Raw genomic sequence first — 12,530 nt, 5'->3', positions numbered from 1 at the left:
AATGGAATAAAAATGAATCAGTTACTTTTAGGTACAAAGAAACATCTAGAAAGTTTTGGGAAAAACAAGACAGAATAGATATTTTAAAGACGCATGTTTTTTAAGTACATAGGGATTCATAGATACTTGCACTGATGGCACCAGTCTAAAAAGAAAAAGGTGACTAGGCAAAAATTTCATATATATATATATATATATATATATAACGATGTGAATGAATGCAAAAGAATTAAACAACCATATTAATGTTCGTTTTATCTGATAAATCTCTTTCGTAATTCCACACTCAGCATGTCTACATGCTATCTAAAGATAAATTTTAATTTCAGCATCAGCCAAAAATCTTCTGTCTCCAGGATCTACTGATAGTCTCCTGTGGACAGACCTTATGCAGGCAAGATACAGTGGTAATGCAAATGTTCTGGAAGTACTCAAAGAATATGCAGCTCCATACAACAAGGGGGAAAAAGGAAAGACAATTTACTGAACAGATTCTCTATACTCTCGTCTGTTATCCTGAGCCCTGGTTTTGCAAAAGTCTTCTGGAAGCAGCATAACCAGAGGCAAAGGACAGTGAAATAAAGGCACTGTAGTAACAAGGGTCTCGCCGAGAAAAGATGACCAGCTGTGCACAGGTAGCCCTGAACACTCAGAGACTGCCCTGAATTCTATTCACCACATCTCATTACTCCCTTGGCAAGGCTTTAGGGATAAAGCCATGTTATTTTCTAAGTGAAGTGACACAAACTGTAAAGCATTTCTGCCAAGGATAGCAAACAATATTTATCTAGTAACAGAACAATGAAAATGACTCATGGATGTTTGCAGGAGTCCTAATGAATTGGATCATCGCCATGAGACACAACGGGCGGGGGGTGGACTTACTTGTATGGGCTCCTGTGGTAGGTAATACTATCCATCACATGAGTAATTCTCAACACGTAAAAGAAAGGTGCAAGAAGATATGCCCTTTCCAGACAGCATGCAACCAATGGCTGGTCAGTGCAGATACAGAAAGCCCGCAGGAGCATCCTAGCCTCAGAGATGGATTCCCTTGGCTTCACCTGGCCATGTCTACACAGTAGCCCAACTTTCTTCTTGGCCCCATCCTGTTTTGCCCTTGCCCACAGGTGAGGATGCCCAGCACATTCCTAAATGAACTTCGTAATCTCCATCTCAGAACTGGCTTCTGTAGAAGTCCAGTCTCCAACATGCACACGTAGACATGCACACACCTGGGCCTGGGCCTCACTGTGTTACCTTCAGGCAGTAGTATCCAATGATGCAGAAGAAAGAGATGACCGTGTGGAGGATGGCGAGGATGCGCAGCGTGGGCTCCATGTAGCCGCTGCTCTCCTCCAGCACATAGTGGACAGCAGTGATCCTGTGCGAGCTGCTGTCCAGGCTGGTGGTGACTTTGGAATTTTCAATGGAGCTTCGAGTGGGCAGCTCCTTCCCTTCAGCCACAGAGGAAGTGGAGACCTGATTCGAACCAAGTACAAAGAGTGAGTCTGCTGCATACAAAGAGGCCTTGCCAGCCAGACCCAAGGCAGACAGCCTGGCTAGCAAACAGTGGACATAGAGTCACTGCACAGCGGAAAGACTAAAAGCAAAGGCTAACAGGAGAGCTTTCCAACACCAAAGGCAAGCAACAAATATGAAGTCCATTCTAACCCAACCAAGAGCTATAAGGTTCCAATGCATACAGGAAATAATTAGATGTCTGATTCCACAATGACCCAAAATAATTTGCTTTAACAAGCTCATGCCATAGCCAGCTGCAGTAATAAGTAGGTATTCACCCAAATGACCCTGGGACCCCCAGATATAAACATCCTGCTAAATCAAATGCTGTTCAGTTGAAGCCCACTGAGACGCTTCTCTCCTCCAAGGCACAAATCTCTGCTGCCTTCCTGGACACAGCGATGGGCCTCAGCTCCCTTTCCTTTCTCATTTGGAACAGGATTAGGTATGCACACTAGTGGACCTGTGAAATCTGTACACTCCTTGGGTCTGTCTGTTCTCTCATATTGGTCATTAAAACCCCAAACATGCTTACCTTATAAAAGAGCAAGATGAAATTGATGGCAAACGCAACAAACAAGGCCAGCATTCTCATGTTGTAGAAGTTGCGTGCAAAATAGTTCTGAAGATGAAAAAAGTTATAAAACATCACTGAATTGAGAGACCTGTAATCTGCAGACCACTTAAATAATGTATTCGCTCTCATTTAATCCAAACCTGCAGACAATTTACAGAAAGCCTTCCTTCATTTGCCCTAGACCAACACTATGGGTCAAGCACCATTCTTGGTGCTGTAGAAACACAGTGTAGGAGTATCTGTCACCATGGAGAGAATGAAGGAGCACAATGCCAAATAAGATAGTGTCAGGGAATGCTAAATGCTATGAGGAAAATATATCCAGTTAAGGGATTAGGGAAGGGATGGGATTTGGGACAGCTGGTCAGGAAGGGTTTATCTCAGGAGGCACCTGGAGCACAGCCCTGAATGTACGAGGAAGAATGGAGCAGCAAGGATGGCTGCGAATGAAGGCGGGTGGTGGTGGGTTTGGGGAACAGTGTGAAGGACACATGTGAGAACAGACAAGATGGAGGCAGAAGTACACAAGGTCAGGCCAGCAGGAGTCTGGGTAGTGAAGGCTACTGACACAAGTTTACAATGCAGTGGTTCATGACATCTGAACCAATCTATGACCCTGGGACCACAATTCCTGGATATGAAGCCTGTCCCTACCACAGGAATGTGGACCAATAACTTAAACCTTCCTGGGGCAATAATTTTCTCATCTGTGATGTAAGGATAATAGAAGAAGCTGCTTCATAAGTGTACTTTGAGGATCACAATTATAATATAAGACAGTTGTTGATTTTTTTTTTGTTTTTTTTGTTTATTTATTGGTACCAGGGATTGAACCCAGGGGTGCTTAACCACTGAGCCACACCTCCAGCCCTTTTTTATTATTTTTTAAATTTTGAGACAGGATCTCGCTGAGTTGCTTAGGGCCTCCCTACCTTACTGAGGCTGGTTTCAACTTGCAATCCTGCTTCAGTCTCCCTAGTTGCTGGGATTAAGGGGTGCACTACTATGTCCAGCTTAAATTCTATTATATACAATATATATAGTTATTAAAATGATAAGATTATTAGTAGTAGCCTTATTATTGTTCCTGAGTAATGTAATGTTACTATATTACAATGACTATTTTATTCCATATGGGATAAGAAGCTATGAGGGGCTTCAAGGAGGGCTTTGTGCAATCCTGTTGTGCTTAGAATCACTCCAGATGCTAAGGATGGTAGGTAGTAGGGGGCAGGGGTTGAAGCAAGGGGAGCAGTTAGGAAGTTCTTGCAGGACTGCAGAAGAAGTGATATTGATAAGGTGGCTTCACTTTGGTGGTGGCCATGGACATGGTAAGAACTGGGCAGGTTCTGGATGTATTTGGGAGGAAGATTGAGAATTACTGCTGGATTGTATTTGAGGTGAGAGAGACTTGAAGATGACAGCTTCTGAATTTGGGGGCCTGAGCAACTAAGAAAATGGTTGGTAAACCTTACTAAGTTGGAAAACAAACAATACAACCTAGAAGATACGGGTTTAAGGGAATAGGTTATGTGGAAGTCAAGTATTTGTTTAATATTAAGTGGGAGCTATATGCAGTTATGCCAGGGACTTGAGCAGCATGAATCCAGATCAAAGTAATCACACCTCTCACAATCCCCTGTGTGCGTACTCCATCTCTGTTGGGGTCAGTTCCCCACAGAAACCCCGCTACTGCCACAGTGTAGTGGACCATGATTGGCCATCAAACTGGGCCAGGTGTACTGGTTCTCCTTGGAAGGTGGAACTAGGTCACAGAGATTGAGTTAGCTAATGCTGGCTATCTGAGCAGGATGGTCACAAAGACTCAGAAGATGGGGGACCTGTGGTGGCTTCGTGTGGCTGTGTTTAGTCTTATGCATGCAGACTGCTGAGCAAGAACATCAACTGAAAAGAGATCAGGAAAACAGAGAAGCTGTACAGAGACAAGAGAACACATGACTCCTAAGACAGAAAGAGGGAAGGAACACCTCAACTGCCTGGTTTATTCAGTGCAGTTAAACATTGTCCTAGGCTCCCGTAGGATCCAGTAGAGCCCATTCCACCTCTAAACCATCTATAATAGAGCTACACCTGCTACGATAGCAACCACAATAGTGTATCAACTTAACAATTAATTATCCAGAGTTATCTAGAAAACATCTGTGTTCAAATGTATTTTGTAATAAACAGTATGGGGAAAGTATATGTTGGAGACCACTTCTTCAAAATGTGTATGTCCCTACATAAAGAACTGTCTTCTCCATTTTTATTTTATTTGTTGTATTCAAAGAATAATTTGGGGTTATCCTCAATGGAAAGCTCATTAATATTTTTATAATTAGATTTTTATTTTAAATAAAATTATGACTTTATAGAAATATGGACTAGTCCAGTTCTGGAACTTCACTTGGAATTACTTGTACCCTAGGAGGCCTTAATCAATGATAGGGCCTCAGAATCTATGTACTGGCTGCCCTCAAGTGAGCCTTGATGGGAAGACGCTGGGAGCACTGTGCTGTGGTCACCAAGCCAGAGCGTCTCTAGTGGTGTGAATATCTATGGGGGTTATTGGCTTAACAGGGAGCAGTGGACCAAAGGCATTCACTGTAAAAAATAAACACACTAAAGTGGTCACATAAAACATACAGTCAGTTATTCATGTGGATTCATGAATTTAACCAATCATGAACAAAAAATATTTAGAAAAAAGTTGCCTCTATGTTAAACATGTATAGACATTTTCTAACCCTAACAATAGAGTATAAAACTTTCCCATAGGCTTTACAGTGTGTTAAGAATTATAAGTAGAGATGCTTGAAAGTGTACAGGAGAACGTTCACAGGCTATGAGCACATACTGCATCGTGTCACACAGGGGACTTCAGCAGCTGTAGGGGTGGGGGTCCTGCAAGCAAGCTCTGCAGATACTGGAGAGACTGTATTTGCAGGACTGAACGGTTATTCCCTGACAAACCCCCAAGGAAGGTCAGTGAACATTAACTGAGCCTGAACTAGTATGTTCTCATAATAAATCAGTAAAAATATCCATTCTTCACATCTTACTAGAAGCTTCTGTTGATAGGCTATGATCTTCTTCCAGAACGCTGACTCGGGAACTTCGGGTTCTCCATATCTGTGTGTGTGAAGCTGCCTGAGCTTCTGTTTGCCCTTTTCTTCTTTGGTTTTCTCCTCTTTCTCTCCATCTTCTCCCCTGTGAGAAAAGGTGAGTGAAAGAAAAGCTATTCAGAAAATGACTAAACTGGTAGCCTAAAACAATATACAAGTGAGCAAATACTTAAGATCACAAGATCACTTTTGAAAACTAATTTCTCTTTCAATGAATGATAATATTTTGGGGTTTAGAGTCAGGCAGGATTTCCTGCTGATCACAGGCCCCCATACAAATAATTTGGTGAAGTTCAAATCTAGAGGACATTTTTTCAGGCTTAAAGGGTCTTCATATCCATATATAGCAGATTCCCATGGTGCGATAAAGACATTTAATTGAAAAACAGAGTGACAAATGAAAACTTTTTTGCTTTTACCTTCCAATGTAGCTTATTTTTAAATTATAATGTTCAACTTTTTTCATTCAGTCATTAAAAATTAAAATCAGAGGTCTGTGCATTTGGTTGTTCACATGTAGAAAGTATATCAATGTAGTGATATACTATTTTAATTTTATTTAACTAATTTTATTAAGTAAAATATATTAATTTTAATATAAATTATTCGTATACGATTACATTAATTTCAGACAATAATGGAATTAGAAGGACTGAAATTTTAGAAGGACTTAAACATTTTCTAGCTGCAATGATATAAATCCTTCCTGAAAGTGAATCACAGTACTTGATGCATGCACATGTGTGTAAGCTCTCTCTGATGCGCATGAGGCACGCCTAACAGCAGCTTAACATTAGGTAAAGAGCTGCCATGGAAATGCCTGCCATACAATTACACAGGCCCACGTTTCACTCTGGCAGTCAGTTAGGGGGCCATCTGTCCAGCTGATACAACAGTGTCATATCCACAACAATGAAGAGTGCTGACTACGGAGAATACACAATAAGTAAGGGTCCAGAGAAAGTAATGAGAGAAAGGAGAAAAATAAGATGCTAATGTGAGAACAGTAGCAATATAGGTGTCTAAAAACTGTAATTCTTTCCCACGTTTTTCAAATTGTGCACAGGAGATGACAGGAAGTTGGGGACAGCTGGAGGATTCGACTGCTGACACACAGCCAGTGTTAAGAGGAGGCTGTGCACCACCACTGCTACATCCAGCTGTTTGTTTCCTGGTGATGAATTCATAGGTGTGCTCTCAGTGCCAGGTGTTGCTGAAAATGCAGGTTCCAAGGCTCCACACCAGCCCTGGGAGTCAGTCTCTGGGGTGAGGCCCAGGAACCCGTGTTCTTAACAAATTCCTCAGGATGCGTCTCATGCTATGGCCCTGGGACTATCTGCTGAGGATTACCCTCCATAGGATTCAATGAAACCTATCTGGAATGTTCATTTCCTCCCTTCTCTAAAAGAACAGAAAGACATGTGTGGGCTTAAAGACTGAAATTCATCAACCAGTCACCGTGGAAGTGTTCACGGACTCTCTAGAGCCTAGTGCTGAGAGAATCACATAAATGGAATCCTCTTGGAGCAAAGGAAGACGAGTGGCAATCCTGCTGGGCTCTACCCCCATGTCTGCAAAGGACCCAAGTCCTCACAGTCACAGCCTCACGGCTGAGACAGCAGATTTGGTCACACAGCTCCTTTGCAGGGTCAGATTTTCCATGACAGTTCCCATACAGGGAGGATGAGAAAGAGACTTTCTGAAACAAAGGAACACACAGGGACTATACATACTCGGCCTTTTCAGGTTCAGATTTGGTCTCTTCCTTCTCTTCCTTTTCTTCTTCTTTTGCCTTCTGTTCCTAGAATAAGAACAGAAAAAGAAAAGCAGGATTGAACATCACCTGTGAGTACAGTTATGGGGCTAGGGGTCAGGTGACCACATCTAAACGATAACCAACATAGAACACCCTCTTCCTTACACTGAGATAACAGGGCCACGCATGCCTTGCATTCTGGTGGTTTACACACTTCTCCCTCTGCACACAGTACGAACTTTCTGGGCTTCCTTCTACTCCCTTTTCTCATTTCAGAAATATTCTCCCTTTCTTTCTCTGTGTGTGTGTGTGTGTGTGTGTGTGTGTATGTGTTGAACCCAAAGGTACGTTATCACTGAGCCACATCCCCAGCCCTTTTTATGTTTTTGAGACAGGGTCTAACTAGGTTGTTTAGGGCCTTGCTAAGTTGCTAAGAATGGCCTGAACTTGAGTTCCTCCTGCCTCAGCCTCCCCAGCCACTAGGATTACCGGCATGTGCCACTGCACCCAGCTAGAAATATTCTTCTTTACCTCATCCACCTACTCAAATCTTACTCATCCTTCAAGACCAATTTAATCCCCATCTCTTTTTCTGTGGAGGCAGGAGGGTATCAGGGATTGAACTCAGGGCACTTGACCACTGAGCCACATCCCCCAGCCCTATTTTGTAATTTATTTAGAGACAGGGCCTCACTGAGTTGCTTAGCACACCTCACCATTGCTGAGGCTGACTTTGAACTTGGAATCCTCCTGTCATAGCCTCCCTAGCCACTGGGATTATATGCACGCGCCACTGTGCCCATCAATCCCCACCTCTTAATTCTCACCAAACTACATTAAGCCACTCTGGTGTGTGTGCATTGTTTAAGATATACAACCCATACAGCCCCCTGACTACCCTATTTAACAGTCAGTACTTTCTAGTTAGTTCCATCTCTGTTAAGGCACTGCTGAAGGCCATTTGAAAGCAACACTCACCTATGACCCCCGCCCCATGTTGTCAGACTCAGTGCTGTTGAAGTCCTGGACAGACGGGGGCTTAATGGACTAATGTCACAAGGGTCCACATTCAACCTTAATGGTTAAAGGGGATTAAATAATTTGTAAGGAATCTTAAAAGGGCTAGCTCTGCTACCAAAATGCCATTTCTTCCTGGGAGATTCAAGTCAGGTATTCAACATGGCTCTGTCTCCTGCAGGAAACCTGGCATAAGGGTCACTTGATGTACCCACCTGTGGCCAGATAAAGAGTGGCCAGAACACAGAGATAAAGTACCTGAAACTTCTCTTGCACCTCAGGGAGGGGGACGGGGCTGCTCATCAGGTCCCCGAGGCCGGCATTGGGGTTGTGGGGAATGAGCTTGTACTGCCCTCCTTCTCGCTTCAGATCCAGGCCAAAGATGTCTGAGAGAAGGTCGCTTTCTTCCGTCAGCTCCTTCAGATCCGTCAGATCCTCGGAAGGCAGGGCGGCTTCCAGGGGCTTCTTCTCCCCCTCCTCTCCATCTCCTCGCACCTCATCCTGAGTGGGGTCCGGCATGTTGGCCAGAAGCTCCGCGACTTTGATTTTTTTGGCCCCTTCCACGAGGCTTCCTCCGAGCAGCAGGCTGCAGACGATACGGAAGAAGCCTCTGCAGACGCTGGCCACGAAGTGCAGCAGTGTCAGGAAGACGCTGCAGTAGGAGGAGAAGAAGGCGGTGACCATGTCCCTCACCGTCATCTTCTTCACCTTCTTCATCTGCTTCTTGAGGCTCTTGAGACTGAGCATGCGCATCAGGCTCAGCACATTGTACCTGAGCGCAAACAGGGCCGACCTGACCGTCAGGATGGAAAAGAAGCCCATGCGGGGGCCCTGCTCCTCTGGCCTGTCCTTCTCGCTGTCCTCCTTATTGGCTGAGCGCTCGTTCAGGTCCGACTCGGAGATCTGGGCTGCCAGCTGCATCTCAAAGATGGTGTCCTCGCAGAAGTTGACGAACAGCTCCATCTTCTCCTTTTCCCCTCCCTCGTTGACCACGTCGAATATGAACTGCCTCTTGGACTCCTTGACCTGCGGCTTCTCCCACTGGGTGCGGCTCGACTCGCTGATCTCGAAGTACACCCTCTCGATGCGCTTGGCGCTGCCCATGATCTCAATGCGGCCCAGGAAGGGCTGGAAGTAGTTGAGCACGCTTTCTGCCAGCTCCAGGAAGGTCTGCAGCCGCGTGTCGTTGGGCATGTGCTCAGAGAGGTTGGTCAGGAGGACGGCGACATTGAAGCTAATGTCCTTGGCCGGTTCGTGGAACCGTTTGACAAACTCCTCATAATCCAGCGTTTCGTTTTCATCGGTCTCTGCACAGGACAGAAGAAACTCGGTTTCCGACTGGGTGTAGTGCTTGTGGCTCTCCATGGCTTTGTGGAAGTCCCTTTTGGAAATGACACCTTTGCCATCGGGGTCGTACTCCTTAAATGTGTCCGAGGATGTCAAGTCCTTCAGTTTGAGGAACATGTCGAAAAACTTGAGAATCATCTCCACGTTGTTGGAAGATTCCACCAGCATGTCGACCATCTGCTTGCCAATGGTTCCGTTCACCACATTACCTGGTGGGAAATCAATTGTGTTTGCAAAATGGACATTCTTGACAAAACACACACCCGCAGAGAGAACCGCGACATAGTTATAACACCTGGAGGGAGTGTGTCTCTGTTCATCTCCCAGTAGATGAGTCTCAGTAAATGATCGAAAATTATTTTTGCACACACATAAAACCACATTCACAAAGTAATTAGGGTAACATTTAAATAGTTTAATAAGAGTTAATTTTTGCCTCAAATTAATAAAATAAACAGTGTCAGATTTTAAAAAATGAACCAAATAGCCCCAAACTGAAACCTAGTCTTGTATTAATAATGAAAATGAACATTGACTCAGTCCTTTAGAGTTGAAAATCACTATCAAAGACAATGCCTGATTGGATGCTCTTCTCTCTGTCAGGCAGGCACTTTTTACTAATCCTGATTCTACAAATGAGGTTAACTGAGATTTAGCAAGGACAAATTAATGTGCCCTGCATGACATGACCATCCAGACTTAGTGTCAGGACTTTGGATCCTCTGATGGCAAATTCTATGCCCTTTGATTCCCAATGGTAGTACCTTCCTCCCACTCTTCAATGATCCAGAGTGCTTATAGTTAGAAAAGGGCAGGTTACTGATAACCTTGAAAAAATTAGATATTATTCTGCATTATAGAATCACAGTCTGCTTTTATCCCTTGGACAGAATGTGTTATGTGTCATATGACAAAGCACAAGTGGTAGAAAACGTGCCTGGGGAGAGGTCTATGTTGTCTATCTGTGCAGCCGTGAACAAGGGATGGCTGAGACCTGGAGCCACAGTGATGGAACAGATCCAGGCTCCACAAGTCCAGAGGATTAGCCTCTTGGCACCTCTGTGTCCTCCTTGGCAAAGCCTGGGTAACAATACTATCAAACTCATAGGCCTGTTGTTAGGATTAGGTAAGCACCAAGCCAGTATTGGCACATTACGAGAGATGAGTTTGAAGTTATTGCTGCTGCTTCACTTATTAGTATTTAAACCAAAATTTAGATTGAGGTCATGAATAGAGCCTGTGTTTGGAGAGTTAAAAACTGCTCCTGCTACTGCCAATCATGGGGTTTTAAGAAACGCTGCATCTTTGAACTCCTAGCACAGGCTGAACAACTTCCTTAGCTAACCAAAGTGGAGCTGTTCCATGCCTGGCAGGCAGAGAGATGGAGACACACAGAGAATGCATAGGAAAGCATTAAGGATGGACGAGAGGTAACACAACACCAAACATTTTTTAGTTGCTTTGGTTGTGTTTAAATGATTTCACATAAGTCTCATATCAGACTACTATTATCTCTGTTTTATGGAGGAGGACACTGAAAAATGGAAACCTAACTAGTCCAAGGGTTCCACTGTCAGGGAGCAAAAACTCAGAATTTGACCCAGGCTGCAGGTTTGGAGCCCAGGCTCTTCACCATCATGCCTGACACAGAAAGGTAATGCAAGAGCAAAGAAAAATAAGTTGGTAAGAGGTAGGAGGGCAAATGACAGCTGCAAGGCTCTGTGGGGATGATGAGACAGGACGGGGTCTCCCTATAACATCTTGTCCTCACCCCTCGCCAAGACTTCAGGAACCCACAGCAGGGATATGCTATCATGTCAAAGTAGAGATTTACACAGCTGGAGTTCATGCCAATGTCCACAATCCCCAATTTTATTATAAAATAACTGACAAACAAAACATTCCTCCTTATGCACTGTTAGAGGGTTTGCTCTGTGGGATATCACTGAAGACATGCAGACTGACATACACAGATTTTCCTTTTTATAAAAAAAGTAACTTGTTCTCAAGAATCATAAAGCCAACAACAAAACCAAGCTCTCCATCACACCTGAGTGTTATTTTATTCTTCAATGCATGCCAACTCCATAAGTGAGCATATATTGATCCTTAAAGAATAAAGGAAACTTCAAAGTGAAAATAAAAACTACCTTCCAACATGGACAGCAACATGACCACCATATCCTTCTGAAGATCCATTAATTCCTTCAGTAGCTCAATTTGACTGGAATCCTGAAAACATCAACATATTGCTTTTGAGATAACAGGAGAAAAGTCTGCAACAAGAACAGCATACTTATTCTCACAAAAAGGATATGGCTTGCAGATAGCAGACACCTCAGAGCATCGCAGAACTAAGGGAAGGACAGATGTAAGTATTCAGCTTATTACAAAGAGATTTGCTTCAGAATTCAAGAGCATTTACTGTTGATTCTAACTCATGCACAGCAAAGTATATGTAAGGACTGTGAATGTGTCAAAGAAGCACAGGGACACCGGAACTGCAGTGCAGCTCCAATGCCAGTGAGACAGGTGCTTCTGTACATTTGACAACTTTTTCACTAGAGAGAATGTATCATTTTCTTTTAATTTCTCAAAGTTATATATTAACATAAAATCTATTTATTCTATAAAATAGGTATATCAGTGGCATATTAGATAATCTTATCTTACATAAATCTGATCAAAACTGTCCACTGGTATTACCAACACTCACATTGCAAATACTGACATGTACCCTACTAAACAATGTCATGAAGGTTTCCAATATTTCTCTGGTTGAATTTTTCTGGGTTTTTGTGTTTGATTATTTGTTTTGATTATGTACCACAAAAAAATTCTTTTACATGAACATGTTGTATCTAAATATCACTATGCTGAGATCCAGTGCCTGCAAGTACAGATCACATAATGAGCTCACACCTCATCCATTTTATTTAAGCTATTCTTTTCCATTTTCCTTTTTTTAAAAATTTGTATAAGGTGTCACTTAATTCCCTGGATTTTGCTGCGTATGAAGGTAAATTTCTGCCCTGCATGAAGCATGAGACTCTTTACAGTAGCTACCACCACACTGCCTGTGCAAGCCATCAAACCATGAAAATAAACCAAATGAGAGTTCCCTAGTGTGCAAATTTGGTTCACGTCAGTTTCCTATACTTAGTAAATGTCATTAGTAATTAAA

The 12,530-nt window shown here is 43.2% G+C and overlaps 1 protein-coding gene across 1 annotated transcript in view; it reads right to left on the bottom strand.

Moving 5' to 3' along the window:
* Positions 1–12,530, bottom strand: part of Ryr2 (ryanodine receptor 2) — a 437,587-nt gene that overhangs the window by 26,017 nt on the left and 399,040 nt on the right. The window contains exons 92-97 of the mRNA XM_048800411.1: positions 11,497–11,578; positions 8,258–9,555; positions 6,960–7,027; positions 5,164–5,311; positions 2,060–2,146; positions 1,261–1,482 (exon numbers count right to left, since the gene is read on the bottom strand). Of these exons, the coding sequence (XP_048656368.1) occupies positions 1,261–1,482; positions 2,060–2,146; positions 5,164–5,311; positions 6,960–7,027; positions 8,258–9,555; positions 11,497–11,578 (1,905 nt within the window). The remainder of the gene's footprint in view (positions 1–1,260; positions 1,483–2,059; positions 2,147–5,163; positions 5,312–6,959; positions 7,028–8,257; positions 9,556–11,496; positions 11,579–12,530) is intronic.

The sequence above is a fragment of the Marmota marmota genome, unplaced genomic scaffold (genome assembly GCF_001458135.2).
Source record: "Marmota marmota marmota unplaced genomic scaffold, marMar, whole genome shotgun sequence".
Lineage (NCBI taxonomy): Eukaryota > Metazoa > Chordata > Mammalia > Rodentia > Sciuridae > Marmota > Marmota marmota.
This window is presented reverse-complemented; position numbering and strand designations above follow the sequence as displayed.